At 37.5% G+C, this 16,848-nt stretch overlaps 2 protein-coding genes across 3 annotated transcripts; one reads left to right on the top strand and one right to left on the bottom strand.

Annotated features, from left to right (window-relative positions):
• The first annotated feature begins 1,607 nt into the window (after nt 1-1,607).
• LOC129306185 (serine/threonine-protein phosphatase BSL1) lies at nt 1,608-8,537 on the top strand. 2 transcript variants are annotated; one of them, XM_054946630.1, is made up of 21 exons: nt 1,608-2,190; nt 2,310-2,370; nt 2,481-2,559; nt 2,652-2,731; nt 2,824-2,918; nt 3,535-3,634; nt 3,729-3,798; nt 4,032-4,133; nt 4,270-4,351; nt 4,470-4,640; nt 4,833-5,010; nt 5,085-5,289; nt 5,363-5,530; nt 5,627-5,865; nt 6,212-6,296; nt 6,392-6,490; nt 6,560-6,759; nt 6,853-6,928; nt 7,602-7,737; nt 7,815-7,954; nt 8,037-8,537. In XM_054946630.1, exons 1-21 carry the CDS (start codon nt 1,989-1,991, stop codon nt 8,118-8,120), a joined length of 2,652 nt encoding a protein of 883 aa, XP_054802605.1. In that variant the 5' UTR covers nt 1,608-1,988; the 3' UTR covers nt 8,121-8,537. The 2 variants fall into 2 exon arrangements, with proteins under 2 accessions (XP_054802605.1, XP_054802606.1); XM_054946631.1 differs by lacking the exons at nt 1,608-2,190; nt 2,310-2,370 and having other exon boundaries at nt 2,478-2,559; nt 2,838-2,918.
• Nucleotides 8,538-11,891: 3,354 nt separating this feature from the next.
• Nucleotides 11,892-13,428, bottom strand: LOC129307460 (peroxidase 3-like). Its single transcript, XM_054948431.1, has 4 exons — nt 13,093-13,428; nt 12,811-13,002; nt 12,493-12,658; nt 11,892-12,411 (listed from the first exon to the last, which is right to left on the bottom strand). Exons 1-4 carry the CDS (start codon nt 13,387-13,389, stop codon nt 12,005-12,007), a joined length of 1,062 nt encoding a protein of 353 aa, XP_054804406.1. The 5' UTR covers nt 13,390-13,428; the 3' UTR covers nt 11,892-12,004.
• Between the last annotated feature and the right edge of the window lie 3,420 nt (nt 13,429-16,848).

Raw genomic sequence — 16,848 nt, forward strand, 5'->3', positions numbered from 1 at the left:
TCCCTTAACCTTCAATGCTTGACGTCTCCCTATCCTTTGTCCTTTCTTCCGTCTACAATTCCTCCACACAGCCTCTCTAGTTCTTTACATTGGTCATTTCTCATGTGCAAATATTGATGAGGCATCCCACTGACAATACGAAGAAAAACCAAGTCGATTTGCCTTTGTTTTGTCTTCATGGTCAGCTTCTTCATCATCCTCGCCGCCTGCTCTATGCTTCTTCTTCCTTTTTTCTCAATCGCTGTATTGTTGGTGGTGGTTAAAGATGTTTAAGTGAAGCCCATAGTCTAATAGAAAATTGTTCTTTTTCTCTATAACCTAAAAGTGATATGTTTGAGTGGTTTGATTATTTGATTTGTATTTGTAATATTTTTATTACAAATTTGTGATAATTGATATATTCTTATGTAGTTGTTCATCTTCTCTTGAGTATGCAATTCAAAACTTTTGTCTAGATTTAAAAAAAAAAGGTATAGTCTGTGAGACTGGTTTAATAACTCAAGGGACTTTATTTAGTTTGGTCTAGTGCTGGGTTTCATGCTGGACTGGATTAGACCATGGACTACCATGGCTAGCTCAATCTAAAATTAGATCATACCTTGAGTTTGGTTTTAACTCGATCCAGTCCAGTATTTGTGCAACCCCAGTGCCTGTCTCAATCCCAAGCCTTCAATCCCGTGTGCCAGCCTTTGGGTTTTGGGATTTTTAATCCATGTGTTTCTTTTGTTGGCTTGAACATGGAACGTGCTGAGAAATGATCGCCATGTCTATTGGACCACATCAGACGGACACATCAGCCAAAGGCTCCACATCAGACAAAAGCCAGAAATCATCCTCATGGCCTCTCTTATTTCTAGATTGTTTTTCATTTGTAACGTGTGTCAACCCGTTATTGTACGTGTCTCTGCATGAAGTATAAGTGTATAACTCCTGTTCATTGTAAATCAAGCCAATAATGTACAGAATCATTTTCGGGCTCCACCACTTTCACTTTTGCCTTATTAAAGACAAGTGAAGAAGCTTGCCTCCCAAAGTATCGGTTCAGAATTCCCTCCCGTCGCAGAATTAAAAGAAGTTCAGCTGTCCTAGGAAAACGGTACAGCTATTTAGCAATACGCTCATTTCATAAACATGGGAAAGAAAAATGACAAATCCTGAATTATCGCACACGCACTCGCTGTGCGTTGAAATGTTAGGGGACGTGATGTATATGCCACTCTGTGATCTCAATGCTACTTTCACCCTTCTTCCTCTGTTACTATTCCAGAGACCCAGCTGAAACTGTGACCCGTAACTATCAGAAGCCCGAAGGATAGCTTCCACGGCGACACTTTCTTCGTAAATGTAATAACCAGTGGATTGATTTCAGAAAATAATTTCATTTTCAATAAACTACAAGAATATAAATTAATAATATAGACAGAAGTAAAAGGAATAATAATCAATCATCAATGCAAAACATAAAATTCATATTAATCAGCATCGTCCATGAAACTGTGAAAGGATTGATTAATGGTTGCCAGAGTGTCCAAGTCTCGCGTTAGAAAAGAAAACGAAGCAGTCACATACTAGCCGTGGTCTCTCAGAAAGCGAAAGCGGGCGCACGTGTCATCTATACGAGCGCCTGAGTAGTTGACGTTCAATTCCCAATCACTAAGGGCGGCTTCAATAGGGAGCTGCGTGAGCGGGCGGGTGCTCTCTTTCTCCCTACAAGCGCCTTCATCGGCGAACCCCAATTTAAATCGCAATCATGAATCTTCTGAGCTCGACTGCGATCCCGATCCCATTCACACTCCGCTATCTAGGTTAATCAAGGAGATTTTATATTTCAAGTAAAAGACTACACCTTGTGTTGTGCTATGGGTCCGGGATTAGTCCGGGTCCCACCACTACCTGCCTTGTATGTAGGGATCTTCGATCTTTCTGGTGGATTTTAGTGTTACATTTGTGTGTGTGATCTGTGCCGCTGAATCTGGGATATTTGGGGAATGGGCTCCAAGCCGTGGCTGTACCCGGCTCCGAATTATCGAACTCTAGAGACCCTCTGGGATACCGATGAAGATGCCCCGGGTCCCCGAACGGGCCACACGCTCACGGCCGTTGCCGCCACCAAGACGCAAGGCCCCCGCCTCATCTTATTCGGGGGCGCCACCGCCATTGAAGGAGGCTCTTCCTCTACTCCCGGCATTCGTACTAATGCTTATTCTACTACAAACCCTTCTCTCTCTCTCTCTCTCTCTCTATATATATATATATATCCGTTCATTCCTGAATTCTGCTTACTTTTGGTTGTTTGCTGTGTTCTGAAGGATTAGCGGGAGTCACAAATTCAGTTCATTCCTACGACGTTGCCTCGAAAAAATGGACCAGGTGATTCCCATTTTCAATGTTAAATTTTTGAACTGAACTTCATTTCTGTTCTTTCTTGTTAGCGGTCGGAATGTTACTGAATAACGATCTTTGCTGTTTTGAATGTTCAGAATAAGACCCGCTGGCGAGCCGCCCTCTCCTCGGGCTGCCCATGCTGCGGCTGCTGTTGGAACTATGGTTGTTTTCCAGGTAATTTAGAAATAAATCCCTGTTGTGGGAAATTTGATGATTGCTAGTTTTGGATAGTATAATGATCTAATTGATTGATGCTGCATGGCTAGGGCGGGATAGGTCCTGCCGGGCATTCAACCGATGACCTCTTTGTGCTTGACATGACCAATGATAAATTCAAGTGGCACAGGTGAGCTTAATTAACAAAGCTTTTTCCTTCCTAATGTTTCCAGTTTAGTGAAATTATAGTTTTAGTCAATCTTGCAATTGACGTTAATGTAGAGTCGTTGTGCAAGGACAAGGACCTGGGCCTCGCTACGGTCATGTGATGGACTTGGTTGCTCAAAGATATCTTGTCACTGTTAGCGGGAATGACGGTGAGAGCAACTCAGACTTCATTACCATGTTGGCTGTTTAGATTTCTTTTTAATGGAAAATAAAAATTGGAACCTGCTGTTAAACCACTGAATAGGCAAAATGTTGCAACTTAGATATGAATAACAGCCATTATTGCTTGTGAAAGACAAGCATGGAGGTTGCCCGTTTTTCAGAGTTCTTTTTGTAAAAATTAAAGAGTTCTGATAACAGAATCAGTGTCTGATTTAGTCAATCATAGTTTTAATATTTTTAATCCTGTTCTCTTTATTCAATTCTGAATTCTTGTTAAAAGGATAAAAATAATAGCTTCTGATTTGATACTTGGGATTTTTCCCCTGGATGTCCATGAGTTGTGGGGACTGGGCTCAGTGGGAAGGATAACAATTGAACCCATCAAGCTTACTTCAATCTATTAGAATTAAAGTTGATGCCTGCTAGCTACTAGCTCATTGGGAGTGCTTGAGCTTCCTTGAAGTTGTTATATTTGTTTGGCCAATGCATTTATCTGGCTCTAATGCACATTTTATTAGTACATGGCTGTGTCACTGTAAATTTGTTGTTATCCATGACTCTTGCAATATAAAAATTATTTTATTATATTTAATCATGTTATAGGGAAAAGAGTCCTGTCTGATGCCTGGGCTCTGGATACCGCTCAAAAACCTTATGTGTGGCAGAGGTTAAATCCAGAAGGTGACAGACCTTCTGCTAGAATGTAAGTCTGTTCTGTCTCTTGAGAAATGAAGGTCTATTATGTTTTTCAACATAATCAGACTAAAAATTTTGCATTATGCTACCTCATTAAACAGGTATGCAACTGCTAGTGCCCGCTCAGATGGTATGTTTCTGCTGTGTGGTGGAAGAGACTCTTCTGGAGCAGTATGTTCTACATACTTTTTTCAGTAGCTCATTATGATGTTTACTTTTAGTGAACTATGAGAGTGATAGTTTATTATTCTTTCTTTTGTATATTTGACGTCACATTTTTTGTGTTTTAAGGTCACTGTCTGATGAATGATGATTGATATTATGGGAGATCATATTTTCTTAAAATTCATATTCATAACAATCTTGCTTGAGACACGTGCATTTACTGTATGTATCCTTCTCAGGCACTAGGTGATGCCTATGGACTGCTCATGCATAGGAATGGTCAGTGGGAATGGACTCTTGCACCTGGAGTTTCCCCTTCCCCAAGGTATCAACATGCTGCGGTAAGTATAGATACCTACAACAAATTTGGAATTTTGGTATTTGGGAATTTTAGCCCCTTTTCTTCTATTCACCAAGTTTTGCCATTTTTTTTATTTTTATTTTTTTCTAAATCGAATTTGTTGTTGGGATACTCAGGTTTTTGTAGGTGCAAGATTGCATGTTACAGGAGGTGTTCTTAAGGGCGGACGTGCAGTAGAAGGTGAAGCAGCCATTTCAGGTAATTAAGGCTTTCTCTTTTATTATGATATCTTATGATCTTATCATTGCATGTGTTGATATCAATGTTGTTTTTGCCAATTCCTATGGTAACCTATATTTTGTTTTTCATTTGATAGTATTGGACACTGCTGCTGGGGTTTGGCTGGACAGAAATGGCCTTGTGACCACCTCATCACGTGCAAGCAGAGGTTATGATTATGACCCTTCTTTGGATCTCATGCGTCGTTGTCGTCACGCAGCAGCTGCTGTTGATGCTCACATATATATTTATGGCGGTCTCAGAGGAGGTAAACACTCAGAATGTACAGTTGAGAAATGTTGTCAGCAAAGATTGAGAGCTTATTTTGATACTGAAAATCAAGTGTGGCACATTGAATTGCTAGTCTGACTTAGCATATGTAAATACTAAATTAGTTGTTGTGAGATGTGATTTCTTTGTCCATCATATCTAATGTATCCAAGCATATTATCCATTGCAGATACTCTGCTGGATGATTTCCTAGTAGCTGAAAATTCACATACGTCTGAAATTAACTCTCCTGTTTTAACGGCTGAGAGAGCTTCAACTATTGCAAGCCCCAACAGGAACCAAACTAATAACCTGAAAACACCAGGTTTGGGTGATGGATCAGACATTCACTCATCTGGTGGCATGGGGTATTTTATTTATTGCTTCTTTGTTTGAAACTCTGCTTCTTGAACGTGTGTAACTTGAAAACGTTTATCTTCAGCACCATGGATAAAAACTCCATGGAGAAACTGAGGGAAGCATCTGCCGCTGAGGCTGAGGTGGCAAGTGCTGTCTGGCAAGCTGTGCAATCTGTATCAAGCAGCCAAGCTGAAGTAACATCTGTGTCAGATGACAACTCACAAGCTGCAGAAACAGCTTCAGATGGCAGTGATGTAGAGGGGGATGTTCGCCTTCATCCAAGAGCTGTATGGGTTTGGATTCCTAATCTATAATTGATAATTCTCGCATGGCTGCAAAATCATATGAACCTTGTTGCAGGTTGTAGTTGCTAAAGAGGCTGTGGGTAATCTGGGTGGAATGGTGAGACAGTTATCACTGGATCAATTTGAAAATGAGAGCAGAAGGATGATTCCCATAAATAATGATTTGCAATGTTCTGCAAAAAGGTTCACCAGGCAGAAATCCCCTCAGGGCTTACATAAAAAGGCAAGAATTGTTACTGGCTTTAACTTGTCATTCTAAACTCTTCAATTTATCATAATTAGTAGTCAAGCTCACTTGTTTTCATCATCTTCTTGCCAGATAATTTCAACTTTGCTCAGGCCTCGCAACTGGAAAGCTCCTGCAAACAGGCGGTTCTTCTTGGATTCCTATGAAGTGGGTGAGCTGTGTTATGCTGCTGAACAGATATTCATGCATGAACCAACTGTTCTACAGCTGAAAGCTCCTGTCAAAGTATTTGGTGATCTTCATGGGCAGTTTGGTGATTTGATGCGGCTATTTGATGAATATGGATTTCCTTCAACTGCTGGAGACATAACGTAAGTTTGGCATCTTTGCTCATTGTAGTACTGCTTTTCTGTCTAAAATAGCTGATGAAGAGAACACAGCTCTCTCTTCCAACAGTTTAGTGAATCTTCCTTCCTTCCTTCCTTCCTTCTGATGGACTATCCAAGTCTGAACTGTCTGTTAACATGAAGCATGGTTTCATCGGCCATTTGGCCTGCTTCATTCTCTGTTTTTTTTTTGGTCAGAACACACTTGTCTAGCTAATGGTTAAGTGAGGGTGTGTTGAAGGCGTTTAGTCTCTTGCTTTGCTTTTCATATAAACTGGTCACAATGTTTTTTGGGATGTTTTAATGATAAGCCCCTCATTTGATATTTTAGGTATATTGACTACCTTTTTTTGGGGGATTATGTTGATCGAGGACAGCATAGCTTGGAAACCATCACCCTGCTTCTTGCTCTTAAGGCAGGCTACTCTCTTATTCTATTTTATTTTTAGCTTGCTACCTCCTGTTTACTTCTACTCAACAACTGACCGTGTACTGCCTTTTGACTATGCAGATTGAATATCCTGAGAATGTTCACTTGATTCGCGGAAACCATGAAGCAGCTGACATAAATGCCCTATTTGGTTTTCGCATTGAGTGCATAGAGAGAATGGTAGGAATGAATGCTTTCGTGGTGCTTCAGTTTTTAGGTTCAACTCTGCAACTAACTATGTGTTTGTAGGGAGAAAATGATGGAATATGGGCATGGACACGGTTCAATCAACTTTTTAACTATCTTCCTCTTGCTGCCCTCATTGAAAAGAAAATTGTCTGTATGCATGGTGGTATAGGAAGGTCTATCCATTCAGTAGAACAGATAGAAAAGCTTGAAAGGCCCATAACAATGGATGCAGGATCTATTATTTTAATGGACCTTTTATGGTCTGATCTCATTTCCTTTCTGAAAGTCATATTATATATACACACACACGTTTGTGTTGGTTTTGACTAAGTAGTTTAACATTTTACTTGTAGGTCTGATCCCACTGAGAATGATAGCGTTGAGGGTTTGAGACCAAATGCCAGAGGGCCAGGACTTGTCACATTTGGGGTATGTACGATATCATTCATTGCACGCAGGGTTTTGTCATGTGGAATTCATTCTTCCTACCCTTGCTCCCATGGTGTGTAGATATGTAATCTCATGCTTACAGCTTAGACTGTAGATAACTAGATAATGTAATGAAATTATAGGTCTTAGTTGATTATTTTACTGTCAGTATTGTGTGGAGGACTGGCTCATCCTCGTCCCACATGCGGCTGGGTCCAAACCATAATTGTGAGCCCTATGGCATGCTGCAGCAAATATGTAGCCAACATATTTTGGCATCACCCATGTGATCATAGATGGGAATCGCTATATGGCTTGCTTCTATTTGGAAATCATACTGCTACCCTTAAAATCAGAGTGATGGAATCATGATCTTGTGTATGATTTAGCCTTTAAAAAATATTGAATGACGATGGAAATTTAATAATCATACTGCTACCCTTAAAAGTTTCAGTTGTAGAGATTCCATTTAAGATTCTAAAATTATATATATATATATATATATATAAATGAATCTTATTTATTGAGAACATAGTGTTATCAATATGATCTTACACCAATATACAATAAGACAACGGAATGGTAATTCGATAGCAAAACATTACAGGATTTAAAAACTTTTTTTATTTTGGTACTCATTTAAACCCTTCTCTTGAATTCTTATAATATGCAGCCCGATCGTGTGACCGAATTCTGCAAGAAAAATAAATTACAGCTTATTATACGAGCGCATGAGTGTGTCATGGATGGTTTTGAGCGATTTGCCCAGGGACAGTTGATCACTCTTTTTTCTGCGACTAATTATTGTGGTAAGTCCAATTTTCATCAGTTTTCTGTTTTGAATGTGATATCATTTCGGTTTCACTTATAGCTAATTTGCATATAGGGACGGCTAACAATGCTGGAGCCATACTGGTAGTTGGAAGGGGCTTGGTTGTGGTTCCAAAATTAATTCATCCCTTACCCCCTCCCATTCAGTCTCCGGAGACATCTCCTGAGCGTGTCATGGAGGAGACGTGGATGCAGGTGAGCTTTTCCCTTGATCAGATTTCAAAATACCTGGTAAGTTAATTTGTTGAATGGCTAATTTTTTCCCCTTCTTTCTTAGGAGCTTAATATTCAGAGGCCCCCAACTCCTACTCGGGGTCGACCCCAGCCAGATCATGATCGCAATTCACTGGCGTACATATGAGTGACATTATTTATGACTTAGGCTTGCCGCAACCGGGGATTTTATTGGCAAGGCTTGATCCAATGTTCTGCTACTCCTATGTAGTCACTGGTGAGTGGCGATAGTATACAACGTATTTTTTGTTGTACTTCGTTTTTGGTTTTGTAGTGGCGGAAAAATCAATTCTGGCCGTTTCGTGTACAAAAAGCTTTAGAGTGCCTCTTGATGTACGGATGATGTTCCTGTTCATATTGATATAGCGCACGTCGGGCATGAAGGTGGAAGAAATGGAAACTATCTTCTGCTCAACATGGCCTTAACTACATAGTGAGGAAATTTGGTTGATTGGCTTGTAAATTGCTATAAAAAGGATTGTATACCACTTTGCCTTCGCATGGTGTTTATAACATTTTGATCAAAGCGTCTTTCAAGTTTGAATTGCTTTATTCACATTCCAAGAAAGAGGACGAGACCCAGACAATTATTAGATTTGGCAAATAAGCACATCTCTCCTTAGATAAGTAACCATCCATGTGGTCTCGGGACACTGGGCGGCGAATTTGCTTCAGCGAGTAACCTGTGTATATCCAAGTACTTTAGATTTTCCTCTTATCTGCCGGTAATGATTTCTTTTAGAAATTTGATCATGTTTGGTGTCTGAATTATGTTCATTATACTCATCATCTAAACAAATAATTGGTGTCAGAATCTCAACTTTTATATATTTAGCAACTTAATTATGAGATATCTACCTTTTGTCTTCAATATTTTCAGGAATAATCTTTGTTGTAGTGGAATTTACACTTCTTATGTTCACGAGATAAAGTTATTATTAGTATTATTATTAAAATGTCTTACGAGTTATATTAAAATTATGAAAAGAAAAATACCTTTTAAATTGTATTAAAACATGGTGCTTTTTTTTAATAAAGGTGTAAATTTAGTTATAAATTATTTTTCTGAATATTGTTGGGTAACTCACACTAGTAGAAAACAAATAATCAATTATAAAAAAGCAGAACATCTACACCTTTCGTTAACTTTTAATGAAGAGCCATTTAATTAAAATTGTGGGGTAACGGTCATTTAATTTTGTTCTCTCTTCCCCTCATTTTTAGAATGCACGCCTCTCTCACTTGTGCAACTCCTCATCTCTCTCTCTCACACACACATTCATGAACTTCTTCATCTTTCCTTCATCACAATCACACACATACATCCATAGATGGGAGGGTTAGGATCATTGGATGCGTGCAAGGCATTCTTGTTGCAGTTCTGGTCACAATATCATTGCCTTTTTCACCCAACACTTGCAAAGCTATTTTGAGCACATTCCCCAACTCCTCGCACTCCAAGACCTTCGTGCTCAGCTCCTCACACACGAACACCCTTTATCCACACAAACTCTCACATTCTGTTTCTCCATCCCCAAATTTATATATACAAGGGTCCCTTCTTCCTCATTCATCCATTTCAGACTCCAAACTACCTCCCCCACCTCTCACACCATTATGGAATTTGGTAGGATTGGACCCTCCGAGCTGGGCGGCTTCTACAGAGTGGCTATCCAACAAGAAGAAGCTTGTCCTTGCAATTGTCGCCCTCCTATTAATTGTTAACTCTGTCGTCTTTGCTGGGATTGTCCTCGGCGGCCACGCTTGTGGGTCCAGCCAAAGCGGGGCTGCTATTTGGGGCAAGCTCGTGGAGGCAATTTCTTGGACCTACAACAGAACCCACTAACCCAATTTATGAGCGAACTCGCTGCTTGACTTCCCAGATTCCATGACAGTGAAGAAGCAGGAGCTCGTCCACATTTCCTTTAACATGACCCTACAGCACTTGAGCAAAGCTCCCTACTCCTCCACCGGGATCTCTTACGCCCCAAATTTACTCCAACAATCGGCGTATGAGGATTGAGGACTGCTTCGAGCTTCTGGAGGATTCCGAGCTTGCACTTGAAAATGAGAGAGAGAATGAGAGGGGGAGAGAAAAATTAGATGGCCCTTTGTTAAAAGTCAACAAAAGGTGCCCGGTGCTTCATTTTTTTTATAATTAATAATTTATTTTATGCCATTTGATATTCAGTCATTTTTAAAAATTAGTTTGTGAACGAATTTATACTTTTACATTTGTTTTTTTTTTTGTGTGTGTATTTCGACCTAATAATAGCATTTAATTGGCACAAAGCTTGATATTAGCTGATAATCACATGACAGTTTATCATTCAAAATATGGAATGACTAAATTTATGACGCAAGAAATTACACCACTATCCGCGAGACCGTAACTTGAGGTGGGTGAATGATTCTTTTCTTGTTTTGGGACACGGTGAAATGTGAATGATTCTTGGGTGACTTGAGATCGAAGAGGGCCCAGCATTGGCATTGCGGCGTTGCGGTAATGCGACCGAACTGCGGCCACGATCCCCATCTGGAGAATCCTCCCCTGTCCCTCGCCCGAGGGAATGTGCGAATCTAGACAGTACATACTGTACAAATTTAATGTTTTAATTATTTTATTTTATATTTATTAAACTATAAAAATTATAAATTTTTTTATTTATTTGATCACATTAAAAATTTCATGGATTGAATGTCAAAATATATTTTCAACAGTGTAGATTTAATATCAAATATTTTATACATAAAATTTTTAATATTAAATTTAGATTGTCTAAATTGATGATAAGATTTATTAATAGTTTAAGGTTTTTGTAAATATAGCTTATGTTATATGATTAAATTAAGCAAATAACCTAACATTTATTATATTTTACATTATAACTAATTTATTATATTTTTCAGTGATATAACAAATCCCTTATAAATTTTTAAATTTTTAATGATAATTTTTTGCATATTAATAATAAACTCCTTATATATAAATGATAAACTCTTTATATATCAATGTAAACTAGTCATATTTTTAAATTTTTATAAATTTAGTTTATATTTTTTGGGGCACAAGATTTTTTCAATCAATGGACCAATTTATTCAAAGTTTTTAATTTTTATAAATTGACCATCTAAATATATTCTTAATAGTAAAAATTTAATATTAAATTTGTTATAATTTTTATAAACTTTTAATATTAAATTTGGTTTATTTATATTAAATCTAAACTACTACCCATTATCAGGTTTATTAAAATTTTATAATTTTTTGTAATAAATATAAAATAAAAATAAAAAATTTTATATTAAACCTGAACTATGAAAACGATCCAAATTTTTTTTTCAAATGAAGTGGAGGGGCGGAGGAGGAAAAGGGAGAGCAGAGAAGCCGAATGGCCCCATTTACCAAATGATCCAAATCTTTTTTCAAATGAACTACGAAAACGATCCAAACTTTTTTCCAAATGAAGTGGAGGGGCGGAGGAGGAAAAAGGAGAGCAGAGAAGCTGAATGGCCCTATTTACCGACTCAAAGTAAGTGGGGAAAATAACTTAACACTCGAGATTGGATCCCATCACAACTGATGATTCCACCGGTGGAGGAGGCCACGTGATTATGTGATCAAGTTTCTTCCAATCCCCTGACAAACTGCTCCTATCCTAATATCCCTCGCCTAGGATCCCTAAGGGGGTTTCCCGCTTACAGATGATGGATCTCGTCATGTGCAAGTGTAGGTGCTGTGTAATGCCTCAACTCTAATTAACGTTTAATCAGTCGAGGTTGAGTTTGTCGCTTATTATTATTATTACTTTTTTTAACTTTCTCTTCTGTTTGACCTTCATCCACAAACTTCCATGCACTTTACATTTACCCTGGAACCCATTTATTCATCACTATGAAAGATCACATTATCCACAAGTCCTTAATAAAATAGGCCTTATTCCAGAACGAATCCGGTCGATCATAGTTAACGCCAATGGAAGGCGAAAAGTGACAGAAGAGCAAGCATATTTACGAATTAACAAGCCCACAAACTGTCCTAATTTCACCAGCTTCGCCTTTGAGGACCTCGATGGCCGCCAACTTCTGCATCGAGGCTGCGAACTCTTTAAGGAATCGGTCTTGTTGAACCAACTGGGTGACGGTGGTTCTTGAATTCTGGTCAGTGAGAAGAGCAGCATCTGATGTGAACAGACCCTCGTTCTGAAGAAGGATCGAATAATAGTTGGTGTCGAAGGTGGTAGAGCTTCCGGGGTCCATCTCTACAGCTGTGGTGAAGTCGGTGAGGCCTCGGCACTGAGTCTTCAACAACTCAGCATAGGTGGAGTTCAATGCAGGATCTTGATCACCGTTCCCACTGAAGTTGAACAGCCTCTTGCTGAACAAGTTGCAATGCCCTCTTCCGATTGTGTGCGCACCTACATATATCCATATATGCATAAAGCTTAATTCATTTGTGTGTGTGTGTGTGTGTTGCAGCAGATGAGTAATTGATGTACCTGATAAGACAACTAAATCATGGACCGTAAGCTTTTTAGCGGCGAAGTTTTGTTTGAGTTGGGTGAAGTTGAAGAAAGGGGAGGGGAGATTGGCCAGGGCTTCAGCGCTGTTGGAGACCGTGCCATCTCTTCTGCCAGTGAGCGCTCGCCACAGTGGCTTATCGAACTGCACTAGTGGGTTGTGATCAATGTTATATTATATCCCAGGGTCAAACAAAAAAGCATTAATTGCAAACGAAGTGTGTATTTGAGAAACAGAAACATGCATGAATTGTGGAAAACTGGAAATGGAAAGAAGAAAGGTTTTGATGAGCTTACGGAGGAGGAAACAGCGTCCCTAGCAGCTAGTGCGAGTATGTCGGCACAGGATACCACTCCTGGACACTGGGCCTCCATTTCTGTTTTAATTTCGTCAATGACATCGAAACCTGCCAAACTTAGATTAGGAAGTGCGTCCCTCTCTGCAGTATTGTTGGCCGTGGAGTTCAGCAGCACAGACCCATCACAACCCTGGCATGTGTGTTCACCCCCGACAAGTTATTCGTGAATCATGATAAAGACAGAGAGAGACATGCATGCATACTCAGGTTTAATATATACCCTGACAAAGCAGTCATGAAAATGCAATCTCAGCAACTTGGCAGGCAAATCAGGCCTTTCCAACACACGCTTCTCTGTTATGCTCTTCACAATCTGCTTGGCGTTAGGACACGTCATCTTGTAAAAGTTCTTACGAAGCCCACCTCCTTCACACACTCCAATAACACCAATTACTATCACACACGCTAATACCGCAAATTTGTTGGACTCCATGTTTAAACTGTGGAAATGGAGAACACTGGGTGCCACAATGACGGTGTGATTCGCTATGAGGCCGCTGCTTCCCTTTATAGGCATTTTGTGTCATCTTTCCGAAGCAAGTCCAGTTCAGCATTCCATATTTTATTCGTGAGGGCTGGTTTATATTTTTCCAGTTCATTGCTTGCAAAGCGTTGCTGGTGGGATAAAGATAATCAGGTTTATTATTTTGCATTAATTGAATACACATATGTACACTCTCGTTGATCCAAATGTGTGAGTTCTCTCTTCTTCTTATCCATTGACTACTTCGCGATTTTTGCCATTGTGTGTTGTTCTCTTCACAGCCATTTGCTTAACTCAATATGCTGTTTAATCTGCCTACGCATGGCAGGTTGATTTAGAATAGTTGAGAGATTTTGCCCATTGTCTCAACTTGGTATGAATACCTTTCTTCCCCTCCCTAAACTTTGCCCTTATTTTTTTTTTTTTAGACTAGGCCCAACCCGAATTATCGTGTTCAAGTGAGATTAGAATTACCGGATCAATCGAGTTCATGTTCAATCACTTAACTCTCTAAGTTTTTTTTTTTTTTTTGCCCATCGTTTAACTTTAAACCAAATGAATGCATGTTAACATATTTTCCAAGTATATGTTTGGATAACTAAATCAATTTTAAAGGTTAAAACTATGGTTTTGTCAATATATCCAAACACCTCTCTTGTATGTCAAAATTAATTATAAATACAAAACAATAATTTTCTTAAAAATATCTAAACACCTATTATGCATGACAAAATTAATTATAAATTGAAAATCATGGTTTTTTTTTTTAAATCTATACTCCCCTATATATGCCAAAATCAATTGCGAACCCACAAGCATGATTTGTTAAATAGTTTATATAATTTTTAGATAAAATTTTAGAAATGTATAATTGAAAAATTGAATTAAAAAGCATGTAATAGTAGCTAATGGAATGTTTATAGTTTTTGATTCATAATTAATTTTGACATACATGTATAGGGTGTTTGGATATTTTTAAGAAAATTATGATTTTGAGTTCACAATTTTGGCATGTATGAAGAAGTCCAAAATTCAAACTTATATAAGATAACATTATTGTAGTTTAAAATAGAACAGTTGATTTGTGCAAATAAAGAAAACAGGTGCATTCAACGTGCTCCAGATTTTGGATGAATCTAATTATAGGGAGAGATTTCAAATGCGGAAACCTGCCGCAAAGCTCGTAGCTTGGTCAACAATCAAAGTGATCAAGTTGCGTTAATTATAGTGTAATTTAACTTCTAATTTATGTACAGAATAACGTGATGTTTATTTCATCATGTTCATTACTTACTAATCACACAAGAATATTATCTGTGCAAGGGCATAAATGGTCGTTTCGGTTGAAGCTTTTGAAACCATCTTCAAAGATTTACTCTATAGGGTTAGCTAGAGAGACCAGCGTTTGCTTTATATCACGCAAATGTATAACAGTGTTTAATTACTTGTAATATGACGTGATTAATGGCTGAAATAAAGCAGATATATTATGTTTCTTAGATGTTAAAGCGATAATCAACACGCGAAAGCAAGTTGTTGAAAAATTGTTGGACGGGTTACTGACGATGATGTTTTTAGAAGACAAAGCAGCGAGTGCCTTGAGATGGAGAGCATGCATGGCACGGTACAGTGTTCTATATTCTCGAAGACTAGAACACCCCTGCCTGTATTTAAGGGAAACAAGCGCACCCGAAATTTCTTGAAGCGAGGAGAAAATCTGAAAAGGAAAATGGCAGGGAGAGTCCCAAAAGAGAAGATTTTAAAATTTGATTTTTTTAAAAAAATTCAAATTTTATATATTTTAATTTTTGATATTATATTTATCAAAATAAAAATAGCGCTTTTTCTCTTTTCTTACAGTTGTAGGATCCAATAGCAATATCCTCTATTTGGACTTTGGAAGTATAATTGGTGATATATGGTTCCTGCCTTCCTGGATATTTCTTCCTCATTATTATTGGACAACCCATCAAAGAGAATATTTCTTTTCTGTAAAAAATCGATTTTATATAATATTAAATATTTTTCCAATGTAATTTCTTACAAAATCATCTTGTTAATTTGATGATTGATCTTTTACGAATTGTTGGGGAAAATCTGAAAGTTTTTTTTGGGCAAAACAGACTCATGAAGCATGAATGAAATATGATGAGATGTTAATGGAAAATATTTTTTGGTAAAATTTTAATGAAAAATATGATGGGATGAAAAAGGCAATGAAATAAGAAGGATGTGTTGAAGAGGAAGGAGGGCCCACCAACCCAAACAAGGCTTTTGTCGCAACGGTCATGGATCCTTAAAATTCAAACTGTAATGTGTGAGAAGAGAGTACCACCGACTCTTTCCAAATTGGATCCATTCTGCTTCCCACTTACATCCATCTCTCGTCCACGCAAAGTAGTGCCTTATTCCAACCTTTTCTTCCTTCACTTAAACTTGATATTCCCTTCTCCCTCATCGACGAGATAGTCAAGGACTTTGTTTTGATTTTAAATAATGTAACATCTTAATCCATTTTTATAAATTTTTTTTAAGCTACTCTTGTTGATTATATATATCGAACAGAGTTTTCATCAACAAGACTCATTTCTAACGTTATAATTAAAGTAATGCTTTAGAAAAACTAACGCACATTTGAAAAAAAAAAAAAAATCTAACGTTATAGATTAATTTCCTTGCCCAACCAGAGATGAAAAATATTAGCCCAAGCCCACAAAATAAAAACGGGAGCATTTTAGCTCGCCAAGAAAAAATGTGTGGACCCCCCCCCCCCCGGCCTTCTCTTTTTTTAAAGATTTGAGTGATTGGAAAGTTATGCATTTCACTTTTTTTTTTTTTTTCCTAAAAAGCCTTATCCACCAATCGTTTCAATCATCCCCGCCATAAATTCAGTGCTATTTTTTTTTTTAATAACATGCGATTTAACTTTAGATTCTTTTTGCTGGAACTCCAGACGAACTTTTGAGCTGAGGTTATTGAAATTTCAATTCATGAAATCCTGAATGCTGATGATGGGAAAAATCTAGGGGAAATGATAAATAGATCCTTCCAAAATAAAAAAAATTACAATTTGATCTCGTAAAATATGATAATATTTTCTAAATTTCAAAAAGTCTAATTGTTGTTATAATTTTTAATGGAATGATAAAAATACTTTTTAATTTAAAAGAGTGAAGGAAATGATTAAAAAAATTGTGAACGTCTGAATCATTTTAATCATTTATTGAACTAAATTTGTGAATTTCATAACTAAAATTATGAATGGAAAAAAAAATTGTTGCATTTTGTTAATTGAAAAAAAATGGTGAAAAAAAGTTGCCAATGTTTTGAAGTAGAATTGTAAATTTTAAAATTAAAATTGTGAACAAAAAAAACTTCATTATGCTTTACTAATTGAAGAAAAATGGTAAAAAAAAAGTTATGAATTTCTAAACCACTTTAATTATTTACTAAACTATAATTGTAAATTTTAGAATAAAATTTGTAAACAAT

The sequence above is a fragment of the Prosopis cineraria genome, unplaced genomic scaffold (genome assembly GCF_029017545.1).
Source record: "Prosopis cineraria cultivar Desert tree isolate PC_DT_omini unplaced genomic scaffold, ASM2901754v1 PC3, whole genome shotgun sequence".
Classification (NCBI taxonomy): Eukaryota; Viridiplantae; Streptophyta; class Magnoliopsida; order Fabales; family Fabaceae; genus Prosopis; species Prosopis cineraria.